The sequence below is a fragment of the Bos taurus genome, chromosome 19 (genome assembly GCF_002263795.3).
Source record: "Bos taurus isolate L1 Dominette 01449 registration number 42190680 breed Hereford chromosome 19, ARS-UCD2.0, whole genome shotgun sequence".
In the NCBI taxonomy this organism is placed as follows: Eukaryota; Metazoa; Chordata; class Mammalia; order Artiodactyla; family Bovidae; genus Bos; species Bos taurus.
Genome location: NC_037346.1, coordinates 24,386,320 through 24,403,589, shown reverse-complemented (window position 1 = coordinate 24,403,589; position 17,270 = coordinate 24,386,320). Strand labels below are relative to the sequence as shown.

The 17,270-nt window shown below is 47.1% G+C and overlaps 2 protein-coding genes across 4 annotated transcripts in view; one reads left to right on the top strand and one right to left on the bottom strand.

Moving 5' to 3' along the window:
• ITGAE (integrin subunit alpha E) overlaps positions 1-14,341 on the top strand; it is a 63,358-nt gene extending 49,017 nt beyond the window's left edge. Inside the window, exons 24-31 of one of the 3 annotated variants that reach the window (NM_001425068.1) lie at positions 576-653; positions 1,158-1,221; positions 1,306-1,413; positions 4,804-4,860; positions 5,174-5,269; positions 6,997-7,092; positions 9,903-10,013; positions 10,956-14,341. In NM_001425068.1, coding sequence (NP_001411997.1) covers positions 576-653; positions 1,158-1,221; positions 1,306-1,413; positions 4,804-4,860; positions 5,174-5,269; positions 6,997-7,092; positions 9,903-10,013; positions 10,956-11,051 — 706 coding nt within the window. In that variant the 3' untranslated portion in view covers positions 11,052-14,341. Of the gene's footprint in view, positions 1-575; positions 654-1,157; positions 1,222-1,305; positions 1,414-4,710; positions 4,861-5,173; positions 5,270-6,996; positions 7,093-9,902; positions 10,014-10,955 lie in introns of those variants that run through there. The other 2 variants (NR_189127.1, NR_189128.1) reach the window with 2 other exon arrangements.
• HASPIN (histone H3 associated protein kinase) lies at positions 1,649-4,635 on the bottom strand. The gene is given in 1 exon segment (NM_001076544.2): positions 1,649-4,635. A coding segment is annotated over 1 exon segment (2,346 nt). The 5' UTR covers positions 4,603-4,635; the 3' UTR covers positions 1,649-2,256.
• Positions 14,342-17,270: the final 2,929 nt, after the last annotated feature.

Below are 17,270 nucleotides of genomic sequence, written 5' to 3'. Positions count from 1 at the left end.
GGAGAGCTCATTTTGGTTCCTCTAACCTCAGAGATGCATCTAACCTCTATGTTTGGGGTAGGGTGGGGTACACTGTCGGTAAAGTTCTCAAACAGGGGTGATTCTGCTCCCAGTGGCAACGCCTGAAGACATCTTTGATTGGCATGACTTTGGTGGGGGTGTTATTGACATCTAGTGGGTAGAGACCTGGGATGTTAACATCCTACAATATATAAGACAGCCACTCATGAAGACTTTCCTGGCCCTAAATGTCAATATTGTCAAGGCTGAGGAACTCTTGTCTTTTTTGCCACACCGTGCAACACGCAGGATTCTAGTTCCCTGACCAGGAAGTGAACCCGTGCCCCCTGCATTGGGAGCGTGGAGTCTTAACCACTGGACTGGCAGAGAAGTCCTGGAGAAACCCTTTTAAAATCAGTGTTTCTCCAAGTCTGGTCTTCCAGTGCAGAGTCTTCTGCACTCTGTTTATCTCCAAGTCTTTTCTATCTGACCCCCAGTGATCCTGGGAAGCCAAGGTAAGAAGCAGCCATGTGTACAAAGCAGGGGTGCTATAAATTGACACTCTTATTTTCTAGTTCCAATGAAAGAAGGTCTTTGGTCAATAAAACTCACAGCCTTCAAATCAAACACGCCTTCATTGCGGTTCTTCCCAAGTAAGTACTTCCGGGGGGCCCCATACCTTCGGGACAGCTTCAGGGGTGGGTCTAGTGGTCAGGGTGGATGTGGGCATTGCCTTTCCCTGAGAGGAGGCTGCTTAGAATTCAGGCTCCCACTGATCTCTAGGGCATTAACTGTTAGGTCCTAGAAACCCTGTGGCTGTAATCAAAGGAGGAACAGTGCCAACAGGTTTTGATACCAAAGGGAACTGATGGGATGCTAAGGAGGGAAGAGAGGACTTAAGGGATTAGGAAGAAAGGAAGAGAAAAAGTAAGGCCACCCTGAGGAATGATAATCGGATACAGAACCAGCCTGAAGGGACTGAATTCAAATATTCTAACCTGATCCCAACTGCCCCACCACTGCTCAACATTTTGCTATTCAACTTTGCTCTCTCTTAAGAATTAAGGGTCCTCTTAGTGTGTCCAGTTGATAGCACTGAGGTGTATTTAAAATGAGAAAGGGGCCCTGAGGCCTAACCCATGTCCTCTCAACTGCAGACCCTCAGTGATGTACATGAACACAAGCCAGGGGTCTTCCCACCACAAAGAGTTCCTCTTCAACGTAAGTGCTCTACTTATCATCGCAAAGCCAACAGGTGGCAAAACAACACCAGCCGTGACTTTCCGCTTGGATTTTATCTTGTAGATACATGGGGAGAACCTCTTTGGAGCTGAGTTCCAGCTGCAAATTTGTGTTCCAGTTAAATTACAAGGTTTCCAGTTCCTAACAGTGACGAACCTGACCAAGATTCAGGTACATAGAGGCAGTTCTGTATCACGATCACATCTCTTTCCAGAGTGGCTATGGATTCTCAAAGGTATAAAAACTAGAACTCTAGAAAAAGGAGTAGAAAAAAGATGAGTTAACCTGGGAACGCATTTCAGGAGTAAATTACCCAAGTCATATTCGTAAGGAATATTAACTACTCAGCCCAAACTGACATTTCGATTTTTCTTCCCTTGATGAAAAAAGTAAGCAAAATTCAACCTTTTTAGTAGCCATGGAGACATTTATTTTCCCTTTGAAAGTCATGGATAAATTCTGCTTCTCTGTGATTGGCAAATGAGATTGATAAACATGTGGCACTTCTTCCTATAAATTGTCTACCTTCTGCTTTTCCTGTCTCCCAGTCTGTACGCCTGGGACTCTGCTGTGGTACAGCCTCTTTGCTCTTAGTTGACTCATCTGTAGTGTGGTTCCCAAAGCCAGCCTTATGACACCTACAGGAACAGGCTCTTAGCAGTGTGACAGCTGAGGCCTTGGGTGTTCCTGATTTTCTTCTTTTCTGTTCAGGCTACATAAAATGTTGAGGTTCAAAAAGGAAACTGTGGAAAGGAATTTACAAAATGAAGTCTGCTGACAGAAAAAGGGCTTTTCAGTTGTAAATGGTGTTCTCACATATAGTTTATTTTCAAAGAATATTTGTTAAGTTTAAACATGTCAGTTTCCACTTGGAAACAAAATTCTTGTTTGAACAGCTGATTGGAAACTTGTAAGAGCAGGAATCCCACGCTGCTGTGGGGACAGAGGTTAAAAACAGCATCAGGGGCTTCCAGTTCCACGCCCTCTCCTTTGGGGGTGGTCAGTACCCCCGGCTTACTTAAACAGACTATGCTGGCAGAGCAGGTCCGTGGCAGAGCTGAAGTTCAGCATAGTCTGATAGAAATGCTGGATCTGTTTCTTCATTCGCTTCAAGGCGGGGGTGTTATGTTTGGACTTGAAGGTCATCTGATTCAGGATCTTATCTGTGAGGTAATGTAGCCAGAGCACGTTGTTATATGGGTGATATTCACCCCAGCAGTTGTTGTTTTCTTTCCTCATCAGCCTGTAGATCTCAAACTGGTAGTCGCCTTGTCCCATAAACAGGTCCTCGTCCCTGGAGATGTCACAGAAAACCACAATCCCATCCCGCTCCAAGCGGGACAGGGTGTAGTCGATGATGTTGACTTGCAGCCCTCGGGTGGGGATGGAGCTCGTCTTTCCATTGAGGGTGTAGTGGAGCTCTTTGAGGCTGGTCTTCTTTAAGAGCACGTTCCCCCAGTGCAAGTCTCGGTGCTCAAAGTGCAGTGAGGCCTCAGCCACGGCAAGGGAGGCGGTGATCTGGTGCAGAATGCTCTTGGCAGTGGCAATGGAGGACAGCTTCTTTCTCATCTGCTCTAGGTCGATCCCTCCAAACTCAAATTCCAGCACGATGAAGAGCTGGTCTTCCCCGAAAAAGTCAGGCCGGTCGTTTGCAGACCCTTTGGTTGAGTGATAGTGATCCCAGGCTTGGAGGAGCAAGGGAGGGTAAGATCCTTGAACACAGTGTACCGAGTTCAGCCCAATGAAGCCTTCTGTGCGGTTGCATGCCTCATCAGACAAGAGGCTCAGCTCTTTGGAGATGATGATTTCTGGCAGGATTTCCTCAAAAGTTTTCTGGTGAGCTCCATTGACTAAGTCCTGTCCTTCGATAGCAATGATTTTTAGGGCTACAGGTGTGTGGTTAGTAACTGTTTGAAACACTTCGCCAAACACCCCTTCTCCAATCTTCTCACAGCATTCCAGTTTTTCTTCGGAGAGGTAGTCGCTGAAGGGGATGGGGCCCACCTGATTGCATTCCCCATAAAGCTTTTCTGCATCAGATGTCCTTTTGTCTGTGACCTGCTGTGTCTTTAAGGGGGTTAGCAAATACATAGAGGAGGAGTGCCAGGGGGACAGAGCATAGCTTGTTCTGTTCTGAACAGGGTGGTGTGAATATTCTGACATGAGGGACTCAGACAGAGAACCGGCCAAGGTGTCGCAGCTGCATACTTCAGACACAGCTGTCACGATCTTCTTCTTGTGGAAACTGAAGGAGGCTCTGGTTTTGGTCCAAGAGCAGGCATTCTGTAAACGAGTCAGGTCCTGGGTGACGCATGAACCATCTTCTATCTTTTGGCCTTTTGTAACCTGGCAGTGATGGAGGAGGGAGGTTTCTGCTGTCCCTTGATGCTTCCTTTTTCGGCTTAGCCTGGTTCTCTCAGGCCCGTTGCTTTTCCCAGATGCGATTCCGCCCTTGCACCCACGGGCCTCCTCGTATTCTATCTGGACAGACTCTTGAGACTCAATCTCTCGACAAGAGTCCTGGTCTGTGGTCCTCTTCTTACCCCTGCCTGATAAACCTGGGCTCTCCAGCCTCCTCCCCACCAGTTCCCTGTCATGGCAGAACTCCTGCCAATTCTTCCCATCTGTCCCAAGCTCGGAATCCTCAGGATTTCCTGGATCCAAAAAGCTAAAGAGAGCTGACCTGAGGCTGGCCTGGGCTTGGTGGGCCAACCTGGTGAACCTGCCTCCTCCTGTCGCTGCGTCCTGGGAACAGGGGAGGGGTGCCTGGTCCAGGGAGGCTTCTGGGAGGTGGAAGTTGCTCGGAGCTTCTGAGGCTGCATCCAGAAAGGTGGAAGGATCGGTACAGATGCTGTCTTCTGGCGCAGGGAACCCGGGGCCGGGAGAGGCCAGAGAGCTGAACAGGGAGGCACTGGTGCCCAGCTCGCCGCCGTCCCTGGGCTGGCCGCACACACGGAGGTCCGGGCTCAGGGAGCCCGGGTTGCCGTTCGGAAAGGACGGAGGTTCTAGCGCGCCGCAGGGGGTGCTGCACTTCTGCGGGCACCGCGATCGCAGCCTCAGGCGTCTCGGGGTCGCGATCTGACTCGGCCGGCCCTTGGCGAGTCGGGCGCCAGCGCGCCTCCGCCGCTGACCCACCGGGCTGCCGGGGAAGTCGGGGTCGTCAGGATCGTCGGAGACGACAGACTGCGAGGGGCCGCCACTGCTGGTGTCACTGCTACTGCTGCTGAAGAAACGCTTCCGGTCCTGCGGCGGGAACCACTGTACGGCTGCCAGGCCCGGCCGCCTCCGCGGCCTCCCGCCGCCGGCTGCCCCGTACGTTCGGAAGAGCCCACTCGCGGGTAGCGGGAGTGACGCCGCCATGGCCCGCACCCGCCAGGCAGTTCAAATGCTAACACCGCGAGACTTCCTCGAGACGCGGAGGCGCCTGCCCGCCGGGTCCTAGCGCCTGGCCGTCCGCGCAATCATGACGGATCTCGCGAGAAGTGGGAGGGGGCGGGTAACTATGGCGGTTTGGCTTTTTCATTGTGTTGCGGGGATGGACTGAGATGGTTGTCGTTTCAGGCCCACACCGTGTGCACTCAGGCTCTCGAGCGCGTTTGTGGGAGCGACCTGGTTCAGGTGAGCGCAGTCATCCCAAAGACCAGAGAGAGGGGGTCATGGGGGAGGGAGGACGGCCTGAAGCGGGTGCCGTGAGACGCCGGGATTGTACTTTGCCGAGACTTCCCCTGAAAGCACAGGCCTGAGGCGCCCCTTAGCCTCTTCACCGGCTCACGTTTGCCAGGGTTGCGGCTTTGCTGGAACCAAATGAGGGCAGAAACTGCTCACACCCTTTATTCCTCGACCTTGAGGTTGTCTGTGTGCTAAGTGTTAAAATTCCCAGCTTTTCCACCCCATAAACAGATCGTGCAAATTAACACCCATCCTCTTTCAGCTTGTGGAAGAATGGCATTCAGTAAGCTGTAAGGTCACCTCGGATAAAGAAAATGTAACCGTGGCTGCAGAGCTCTCCTTGAATCAGCTAAAGCAGGTACTTAGGATTTGATTAATCCACGTTTCTCGGGCATCTTCCCTGGAAACGATAATATTAATAGCATCTCCAAATATAAAGTGTCCAAAACAGGTCTGTTGATCCACCTTCTGCTCCAGCCTGTTGCTTCCCCACTCTCTCAGGGTAACTAACTAGGGTAACTTAAGAGTTGCTTGCGTGCTCAGGGGTGTCCGACTCTGCGTTCCGGCGGACTGCAGCCCACCAGGCTCCTCTGTCCATGGGATTATCCTGACAAGAATACTGGAGTGGGTTGCCATTTCCTCCTCCAGGGGATCTTCACGAACCAGGGATGGAACCCGCGTCTGCTGCTGCTCCAGCATTGGCAGGCGGATTCTTTACCTCTGAGCCATCTGGGATGCCCTTACACTGCTGACTTACTAGGAATTCTAGGAATTCCTTGTGGCGACTCCTTTTCCTTAAAAAAAAATTTTTTTTTAATATGTATTTACTTATTTGGCTGCACCAGGTCTTAATTGTGGCTTGCAGGATCTATTTCCCTGACCAGGGATCCAACCCATGTTCCCTGCATTGGGAGCTCTGAGTCTTAGCCACTGGACCACCAGGGAAGTCCGAACTCCTTTTTCTTACATCCCCTTATCTGTTCCAGCAGCAAACTCTGTCATTCTGTCCCATCCCCACCCCCAGATATATTCTAAATCCATTCACTTCTGTCTGTCTCCACTGTTGTTCAGGTCACCACCTCTTGCTGGATTCACTGCGGTAGCCGCCTCCCTGCTTTTCTTGCCTGTGCTTTTGCCGTGTCCTTCACAGACATTCTTCATGGAGCAGCTATTTTTTAAAAGCAAACACTATGCCACTTATCGGCTTAAAAAAAAAAAAAAACTGTATACACTTAGACTAAAATTTGTCTTTTTCAGTGGTGTCCCAGGCATCCTATGATCTGGTCTCCACTTACTCCTCCATCTCCTAATACTTTCGTCTTCCCTGCTTCTTAGACTCCAGCTTGCTGCTATTGTTCTAGCCACTGGACCTTTGTACTTGCTGCTCCTTCTGCATGAGACAGCTTTTCTCCTAGATCTTCATGTGTGTGCTTTTTTCTTACATTTAATTCACATATTACCTTCTTAGCTAGACTTTGCCTGATCACTCATTCAAAAGTAGGAACTAAAGTCAAGTTTAACATCTTGTGATGATCCAGGTGAGAATGATGGGATCTGAGCTGAAGAAGTAGCAGTGAGAATGGCGGAAAAGGGACAGGTGTTAAGAGAGACTGAAAAAAAAAAAAATCATCAAGAACTGACTTGGGCATGGGAGTGTGGTGTGGGGTAAAGGATAAGGGAAAAGAAGTTGAGTTTTAACTAGGTTTCTGGCTTGGGAAACTTAGTGGTTGCTGAGGCCATTCATTAGACTTGAGGAATACTGGAGAAGGAACACATTTAAAGGGAAAGATGAGAAGGGGGGGGGGCGGTTTCCTTGGCAGTCCAGTGGTTAAGACTTTGCCCTCCAGTGCAGGGGGTATAGGTTCGATCTCTGGTCGGGGAACTAAGATCCCACATGCCTTGACCAAAAAACAGAAACGTAAGGAATGATGCTGTCCAGGAATTGTAAGTCCATTTTTTTTAGAAGTCTATTTTAAATCAACTATACTCCAATTAAAAAAAAAAGTTAACTCCAAAAAAAAAAAAAAAAATGTAGTAGGTCCATGTCTAAAATATGTTTCACTTTTTTTCTTCCCCATCTTATAGTTACTAAGAGATGTGACTGAGCTGCAGATCCTTGGTGAAATATCTTTCAACAAATCTCTGTATGAGGGGCTCAACACAGAGAACCACAGAACTAAGGTAATCCCTGGCTGTTTTTTATTTTCTGGGTGTTGTCCTGGGAAGCCTGTGCCTGGCTTTAGCGCCCTATTGCCCTCTTCCTGTTTCAGTCTTATCACCTCTGCTCTTGACTCTGCAACCAGCTGTCTCCATGTCCTTGAGTTACTCAGCTTCTGCCTAAGTTTTTCTGTCTCTGAAATGAGGCAACTGAATAAGAGGCCTAAGCAGAGGAAGTCTCAGTTGTTATAACTAGGCTGGAATCAACACCTAACTATATATACTTTGATTTGAAAATTTTTTTTTATTTCCTAGTTGAGAATTTTTTTTTCTTATATGTATTAACTCACTTGCTAGTATGTGATACCAGTGTTTAGTTACAGTGTCCCATCGTTAAAATACTCATGAGTGCACAATTCTCTTGTGTCTTTTTTTTTTTTTCTCTTATAAGTCTTAAACTAAGTCCTGGAACCCTTGGATTCGTTTTGCAGAGGTTTTACATGTGACTGCAAGTCAGACTGACCTTTGACGTTTGTGATCTGTGGGCTGAAGACTGTGTGTGCCCCCTCGGGGCTGTCGTTCTTGTTGACACTTGCCCTAGGCAGCTGCTAGTGCCAGAAATGGTCCATCTGTGAGCTCTTTAGTGAAGCCTGAGTGTCAAGAGGGTGAGAGTGGATTGCTCAACATTAGCTCCTCTGCTTTCCTCCCTGGAGGAGGGGAAAGGCACAGTTCTCTAGACATGTCAGAAATAACATTTGTTTATTTTTGAGTGTGTCTGATACAGAAAATGATGTGGAAGAAAGAGAAGTGTTCCCATTATATCATTGCACAGATTAAAAAAAAAAAAAGAAAATCCAAGTCTTATGCAAAGATCCCAAATGAAAAATAGTGATTCCTTCACTCCCTGTCTCCCACACCCTGGATTCCCTCCTCCCCAAAAGAGTTCCTGTTAACAGTGTCTTATATGCACATTCTTACGTCATTTATTTATGTATAAATGTTCCCCCTTTACTTACTGGTGCTTTTATTGTAGAGTCTCCATGATGATTTTCCTTTTTTGAAATTCAGTACCCGAAGCTAAGTTTTAAGTGCATTTCAGCTGCAAAAAAACCAAACTAACGTGCCTTAAAGGCCTCTTGTGTTTATCTGGGGGTGGAGGCAGACCGGTGTCAGTGGCCGGGCTCCTTCAAATCTTGAGCTTTCCTGACTATGTGCTGGCGATGCCTTCCCTTGTGCCTGGCCTAAAGTCGCCACCTCTCCCAGCAGTACATTTTCACATGGCAGAATACAGAATAGGAAGCCAAGAGGTCAGTAGCAAAAGGAGTTTTTCTTCCCGTGACTTCCTTTTCTTTCTTTTTCTTGTTTTTCGGGCCACACGGCACATGGCACATGGGCTCTTCGTTCCCCCACCAGGGATTGAACCCGTGCCTGGTTCAGACTCTCTCTCTCACACACACACACAACCAGAAGGTCAGTCTCCTGGCGGACTGCTAGATAAGAGACCAGAATAGTTTGTATAAAGTATTTTGGTAATTAGATCACTTTCCTGTCCTCTGGTTTACTCCTCCCCCCACCCCACCTCCAGTTTTTGTTCTCTTTGTTTTTCGAAGATTCTGTTGCTCTACCTAGCTCAGAGATTCTTTGCTCAGCCATGTCCAGTCTACTGATGAGTACATCGAAGGCATTCTTTGTTCCCATCACAGCAGCTGTTCATCTCTAGTCTTTCTTTCTGGTTCTTTCTTAGGGTCTCCGTCTCTCTGCTTACATTGCCCGTCTGCTGTTCTTGTGTGCTGTCTGTTCTATCCTTTGGAGCCCTTAGCATATTCATCGTGGTGGTTTTAAATTGCCAATCTGATAATTCTGACATTCTTGGCATATCTGGTTCTGGTGCTTACTCTCTCTTTTTAAATTTTGTTTTTTTGCCTTTTGGTATACCCGATAATTTTCTTTTGATAGCTGGAAATGCTGTACCAGGTAAAAGGAACTTCTGTAGGCAGACCTTCATTAATGTAGTGAGGTGTGGGGAGGGGAGGTGCTCTGTGGTTCTGTGATTAGGGCTCAGTCTTTTAATGAGCCTGGGCGTCTGGCCTGTGAACTTCCTCACTGTTTCTGTGGGACAGGATAGCTAGAGTGGGCTTGAGTTGGGCACTTCCCTTCCCCCAGAACAGTTAGGCTCTCATTATATCCAGCAGGTTAGGCTAGGGTTAACTGTTTTCCCCTGAGCCCAGTCCTTGTTCAGATCAGAGTTCTTTGGCTTATTTCAAAGTGATTCCTTTTCTGTTCCCTGCTGGAAGCATGAAGGGTTTTTTCTCCAGCATTGACTGTGGGAACCTGGTCAAGTGCCTGGAGTAACGTCACCCCAGTGGCTGGGTTCCCTGGAGTTTGCAGCCCCAGAGTCATCACTGTTGTGCTTACAGCAGTCCATCCGTTGCAGTTCAGGATTTCCTTCCCTGGCGGTGGTGAGCCTCTGCTCTCTGTGTCCATCTGTCTGTCTGTCCCTCTGCTCTTGGTGGCAGCAGGTTTGCCTGGTGTCCTCCCCTCTCTTAGGGATCCAAGAAAAGTTGTTGATTTTCCAATCTGGTCACCTTTTTCCTTGTTAGCATGGAGTGGTGACTTCCAAGCCCCTTACATGTGGAACCAGAAACCAGAAATCTCATTAGATAATTTTAAATACTGCATCAGGAAAGGTTTAGCTTTTTGCTTTACTGTTGTCAGTCTTGATCAATACATGGTATGTTGCCAAGTTCTCATATTTCGCTTCTTAAAATAATGTGGAATTTTCACTTCATTTTGCTTCACCTGACTTACAGGGTGATCTCTGTGTTTTGTTGCAGATCACTGTCATCCTCCTGAAAGATGAGGAGGCGTATTCTCTGTCTCTCATCATTAAAAGCAGTGTCGGGGGCCTTCTGGTTTTGATCGTGATTATAGTCATCCTAGTCAAGGTCAGTTCCCCCCACGTTCATGAAGGTTCTGGTGTTGGGCAGAATTCTGCTTAGAGAGTCACCCCCCGACCTCGAGCAGCTACCCTAGCCTTGTGACCCCGTTTCCTTCTTCCTTTAGCCACACACCTGTTGAGGCAAATGAATCAAGACAGTTTCTGTCTGAAAAAGATCAAGATCTCATTGAAGAATTGGAGTGCAGAGATATTTTCCTAAAAGGGACCTGATGTTCCTTTCCTGTTTAAATCCTTTCCTTTCCTTCCCCTGATCTAATGTTCAAACTCTTTCACTGCTATCCAAGGCATCTAATGTCTGCCTCTACTCTCTCCACCCTCGAGTCTTGCTTTTTTTCTCAACACACTGAACTGAATAGCTTTGTCTCTCTGTGTTTGCAGTGAGGCTCTCTACACCCGCCTCCCAAGCCCTTTCCTTCATAATTTGCTCTCGCTCTTCCCTTAAAACTCAGCCCAGAGATTCCTGAGTCCTCTGAACTGACCTTTATGCTTTTCCCTTGAACTGCCCTCTAGAAACCCTTCCAAGAAGCAGTGGTTATACTGTGTTGTCATTGTTTCTCTTCCCAACTAGATTGTGAGTTTCTTGATGTGTAGGGGGGCTGTACTTGATCTCTTTCTATCTTTTACATAAGTAGATCCAGTACAGCTGAAATGATAGTACTTAGCAGAATTAGTTAACTTAAAAAGGTGAAAGTGGGGTGGGGGTTCAGAGGAAGGTGGAAAACCACTTCTGACTGGGGACTGAACACAGAATGCTTGTGGGAAGGCAGTATTTAAGATGGGTCTCGAAGGATTGGATCATGTGGGGAGATTCAGAGGAAGCAGAAGAAGCAGAGGAGCACTGGGGATATTTGGCAACAAAAAGATAAACGGCTTTCTAAAGCAGCGGATGGCTTAGGCCTGTGATTGGTCTTCCCCCCCTTTGTTTTAGTGCGGCTTCTTTAAAAGAAAATACAGAGAGCTGAACTTGGAGAGCGTAAGAAAGGACCAGCTAAAATCACAGAGTCTGCTGGAAGAAGATAATTAGGAGCAACTTCCTCATCCATCCGGAGAGACTATCAGCCAGTCCTGAAGCTTCTAGAGACCTTCCTTTTAGGTTGTACAGACGACCTTCCCTTTAGATGACCAAGTGCGGAATCTAACAAGTTGTTTGTGGAGTGTTTTTTAACTATACATTGTCCCCAAAGTGCCTGTGCATTGTGCAGAAAAGAAACCTGGGAAACATTTGGTTGTAAATAAAGGTAAACTATTTTCTTTACAGAAGAAGTGCCTTTAATATGCAAATATGATATACTTTGTGATCCCCCCCGCCCCGCCCCAGAGAAGGTTATATGGCATCTCCCAGGCTTGCTTGCCTAAGAGCACTTTTTTCATGCCATTTCTATTAACATCTTCCAAAATAGTCTTCCATGAAGTACATCTTTGTGGGGGACAGTGGTCGGAAGCCGTTCCTGGTCTGGCATTTTTATGATCAAAGGATGCAGTCTGTTATTTCAAATCAGGCCATGAAAAAGCACCCCCCAGAACAAAAGTAAAAAGTAGAAAAACAGGGGTTACCAAAACAGGAACAAGGAGGGAGAGGAGACCAGGACTTTGTTCTGTAGTGTCTGCTTAACATCCTGTGCGGGTCCTCGCCTGGCTTCCTGCTGAGTGACTTGCTCAGGGACCTTCATGTCTCAATGAGAGACATGCCTGCCCACAGGGGGAGGTGGAACCTGGCCTGGGAGTTGGGGACACCGAGATTAGGGCCTCATCACAGGCTGACCTTGCTCTTAGTATCCTTATTTTATTTATATGCCCCATGCTGTTAAAACTTGACCGCATCTGTCCACTCTCAGCTGTGCAGTGGCACAGTTTGTGTTTTCATGGGTGATAAATATCATTGCAAACAAGCGAAGCAGGAGTATATAATGTAGAAAGCAATCCTGCGATCCTCTGTGTTCTTTAATTCAAGTGCTTTCATTATTTGTTTTTGTTTGTCTTCGGCTGAGCTGTGAGGCTTATGGGCTCGCAGTTCCCCAACCAGGGATTGAATCCTCACAGCGAAAGGCCCTAAACACTGGGCCACCAGGGAAGTCCCTGGACTCTGTTTCTTCATAGCTTTTCCATTGACTTCAAAGTCCTGTCTGTACATAATGGTAATTGGGAGTCTTTCTGATATTTATACTTTTTCCCATCGTTATTTCTCTAACCAGGACTTATTGGGGTCTAAGAAGTTAACCTCTGTGCCTGACAAAAAAATTTTTTTTTGGGCTGTGCTGAATCTTTGTTGCTGCGTGCGGGCTTTCTCTAGCTGCAGCTGGCGGGGACTGCTCTAGTTGTAGTGCACACGCTTCTCGTTGCTTTGGCTTCTCTCGTTGCAGGGCACAGGCCTTAGGGCACGCAGGCTTCAGTAGCGGCAGCTCATGGGCTGCAGAGCAGGGGCTCAGTAGTTGTGCACATGAGTTTAGTTACCTCTCAGCATGTGGAATCTTTCTGGACCAGGGATTGAACCCAGTGTCTTTTGCATTACAAGATGGATTCTTAACCACTGAAGTCCTGACATAACTTTTATATGTACTGGGAAACCAAAAGTGTATGACTCATTTTATTGTGATATTTGCTTTGTCATGGTGTCTGGAACCAAACTTGCAGTGTCTCTGAGGTATGCCTTTGAAGGAAAAGAAAGAAGTAAATTTGCTTAGATATTTCCCTGTTGTGTGTCCAGGTTTTCATTATTACAGGTGACTTGCAGTCTCTGCTTTTATGCTGTTCATTGTAAATAAGATCCCACTGTGATTATAACAGTCAAGTCTTACATTGACTGCCTATAAGCTATTGACTGACTGGGCTATGATTGGATTAGACCAATGTCGTAGTCAGGAGACTTCACAAGGAATCAGTCCCTGAGGAGGAGGAGACTGAAATGGAGACATGGTTGCATTGTATAAATTCATGGGCTGTGACTTGGGCTGTAACCTTGTCTTTCTTCCAAAAGATGCCTGTCTAGTGCCAGACCTTTCCCATTTCCTGTTGACCCTCCTCCTCCCGGGAGCAGGACATGCCAGAGCTTGCACAGATCCAAGGACAGTGGGTCATGCCACAGGGCCATGCTCCTGGCCAGAAAAGGCCTCAGAAGGGGCCAGCTGGACACTGGCGTGGGGAAGGGCCCCTTCAGTTTCTATGTTTTCGTTTCCCGTTACGGGCCTGTGAGTGCTCATCCAGATAACCTTGTTCTCTTATGATAACATCTGAACTTTGAATTTGATCATGGAGGGATGAAACAAGCAGATGCGAAAAAGTCAAAGTGAAAGTTGCTCAGTCGTGTCCGACTCTTTGCCACTCCATGGACCATACAGTCCATGGAATTCTCTAGGCCAGAATACTGGAGTGGGTAGCCTTTCCCTTCTCCTGGGGATCTTCCCAACTCAGGGATCGATCTGTAATAAACTGGTCAAACTGTTTAGGCCCAGTTAGATTTTGGTTCCACTCAGCCAAGCCCAGCAGTCTAAAATGATCTGCACTAGAGTGTTATTCCGTGCATTTTCTCTAATATCCATACAAGCAGGGATATTTGGTTAAGATCAGGGTTAGGTATTTTGGGGTCTCCTAGAGGAGCCTGGTAGGCTGCAGTCCATGGGGTCGCACAGAGTTGGACACAACTGAAGTGACTTAGCAGCAGCAGCAGTAGCAGCCCTAATTATAACCTTGTAATAGTGCCAGAATTTTACTGTTACTTTAAGAATAGCTCCAGTAAATGGAATCAAGGGACTCTTAGTCACTCCAGGAAGAGCAGTTGTTCAACTGTCAAGAGTTCAGAAGGTAGCTGGATGCACCTAAAGAGACAGTTCCCAACTCCAGTTGACTTTATTTTGACCAGTGGAAGGACATTTCAAAAACTACGTAAGTATTAATATTACTAAATACATATTCATTCTCGTAGTAGGATCAGAGTGGAAAGTGAAACTTTGCCTTAGCCGCGACCTCGCCCCGACTTGTGCCCCTCCTTAGAGGCTGAGGCGAACTGGCCTGGCACGTGTCTTCCAGACCATATTCTGTGCTTTTGTAATATTCACATGTACTTATTAAATGTACTTACAAAGGTGTTAAAGCAACAGGTCTAATAACTGTGCTACTTTTGAAGTAGTGATAAGCTTAAATGTTTTTTAAGGCATACCTATAATGTGATGGGAAAATATAATTTCTTTTGGTATTAAGATACAGGTACTGCCAAAAAACAAAAAAAGATACAGGTACTACTGACACTCCTGTGGTTTGTTGTCTGCATTTGTAATTGAAAGAAATGTTAGATTTCAAATAAAGAGCAGTAAAAATAAATGTGGAACAGTTTCTCCATCCAGCTTCACAGACCTCCTCCATATATTCTGGTCCATTTAATAAGAACATCTGTTCTACCCCAGGCTCTGTACTTAGGCAGCTCATCTCAGAGTCACCCCAGGCTCCATTAGCTGTTTCATGGAGGAGGAAACAACTTGCCTGAGGCCTTAAAACTAGTTTAAGGAAGAACCTCCAGGTCTAATGTTTTTCCACAAAAGCTCAATTACAGATGGGCAAGGTGTAGGTTGGCAGAGTGGAGGTTTACAGGCTTTGCTGGGGAAGAGGCACAGGTGGCGCTCAGCTCTTCAAGTTCCCAGGCTGCAGGTAGGATGCTGAAGGTGCCGATGCTCTGGTCCTGGGAATCAGCTTTTCCGGCAAGCTCTCTGAGTGATCTCTGATGCAAGAGCCACACCCTGTGAGACACTAGTTAGATCAGAGTTTTACACTTTGTCAATGGATAGCACAGACTCGGAGTCTTGATGACTAAGAAGTTGCTTCAGGAGACAAATTTAACATAATGCTCTAGCAGAATGATCTCTGTTGAAATCTTCAAGAATATACACTCAAAGGCTTAGTCACTGTACTCTTGACACCTCAAATGTGCAGGCTAATGGGTACAGGCAGGATGTTCAGGATCAACTTTCCCTCCGCCCTCTCTCCCTCCCCCACCCTGCCACTTGTCTCCTGGATGATCGTCTATGTCATTATAGGCAGGTGGGGCAGAAGCGGTAAAGCCTTTCCTGTCCTCATAGCCCTACGGGACATGAGATAGCACTCAGCTGTAACTCCTGGAAGAGTGGATCCTGTCCTTTGGGAATTCAGAGAAGGCGAAGGATCCAGGAAGCCTTTGTGAAGGAGACGGACCCCTGTAATCGGAATCTTGAAGCCACGGGGTGCTGAGGAGAGACTGGCCTGAGCAAAGGCCCCGGGGGTTGGAACGTGCAGGATGTGATGAAACTGTCAGCCAACCCCCCTGAAGCTGGTGTGCTTAACGGGCTTGTCAGGCCAGAAAGGCGGGCGGGGACAGTGACTGCAATAAAGAGGAAGAGCCTTGGAAGGACTGAGTGCAGGCGCTGCGGAAGTCACACCCACTCTTGGTTCACAGGAGGATGTCTCACTTGCTGTGGGTTCATCACTACAGCCCTGGGAACTCAAGGCGACAGAGGAGGGGATGGACCAGGGTGACTACATGCAGGTTTTGGGGAAACTCCTGCAGGGAGCAGGAGCAGCTTTCTCTACCATGTACCATGTTCGAGCTGGTGTCACTTCGGTTTGGTTGACTTGAGTTTGAGCCTTTACCCTTTTCAATACCAAGTGGACCAGCATTTGACAGTTTATTCTTTTTAAGTGCCACCTCAGTGGAGTTTTTCCCCAGGTCACATTCTGAGAACTGAATAATGAGGAATAACCCATCAATTACGACAGGTCACCAGGCTGCTGATGGACTCAGAAATGCTTCCCACAGAGATGGGCTTCCTTCTTCCTGTTGACTCTTTGAAGCAACATGAGTAATATATCTGCTGTTTCTTAAATGGACCACTAATGTCTATTAATGGGACGTGTTTATCATAGCAGGACTCTCCAGAGCAAAAGAAGAATTAAAGGATAAATTGCTTTGTGAAACCCTTTCCATGCCACCATGCCTTTTCCACTCTTGTCCCTTCCAGGTCATCCAGCATCCTCCGGGCTCTGAAGCAAGGGCTTTCCTTGCCTTGGGATGACTTCCTTTTGTGTCCTGAGACAGATTGAGATCTCCTGTCTCAGCCGTTGCTTGAGCCTTCCTCTCCTCTGGGATGGGAAATGAAACCTTGTTTGTTAGGTATAAGTAACCTCTCCTCCAAGGACCAGATTGTTTTATGCAGTTTGTGTTTCCTCTTGTGCTTCCTTTAATTTTTTGGAGAATACATTCTGAGTTTATTTTACAATTCCCCATCACTTCACTGCAGTTACCTTAGATCATACGAGACAGCCTTACGAACCAGATGAGATTGGTCAGTCCAGTCACGGCCAGTTCCTTTCTTTCAGGTGGACGACACTCATTACAATGAAGTATGATGTGGATGATTTGGGTGGAGGAGAGAGAAAGGGGCTTTGACTATTCACCCTGACTGCTGACTTAACTATTTGCTAAGCTGATAAACATTCGAACAGTAATGGTGGGGAAGATCATTTGAACAGGATGCCTGGTGAGATGGGTTTAGGTAGAGACTGGGAAACCATCACTCAAAGACTGCAAGCAGTTTTCACTCAAGTGCTTGAATTCATCTTGGTTTTGGAAGCATCCCTGAACTTGGACTTCTAGTAATGCCAATGCAAAAAGCAAAGACCCCTTCTCCTGCTTGGGGTACAATGGGGATTAGATCTGAACTTGGGGTGGTGAGCCAGCCCCAGCCACGTGGAGGTAGATTGCAGATACTTGGTTTGCAGCTCAAGGGAAGTATTTTTCACGTTGTTTTGACCTTGACCCACGGGAAGAAATGCATTATACGTCATAATGTCATATGCACATACTTCAAACAAGTTTCACAAAACTGTCTACCCATACTTCCTTAAACATACTCTAATTTTTTTTTGTGTGTGTGTGTGAATATACTGGTTGGAACCCAGGAAATTGCTATCATGAGCCACTAATGGGTCTGGGTTTAGCTTAAGAAGCTGTGAGGGCGCCCACATGGGAGAGTCTGGCCACACCTCTGAGAAGAGCCCTTTCCCCTCTGGACATCCCTCACGTCATGTCTGAAGCCTCTAGAGAGTTCTGTCAGAAACTGCAGCCTGGCTTTGGCTGGGCCATGGGGAGATCAGGAGGGGCTGCCCACACTGGAGGGCAAATGAGCAGGTTGTCGGAGAGCCATGAGAGGGAGGGCTAAGGGAGAGGCTGGCAGGAGAGGGAAGGAGTACATGGTGCGTCCTCAGTCATGTCTGACTCTTC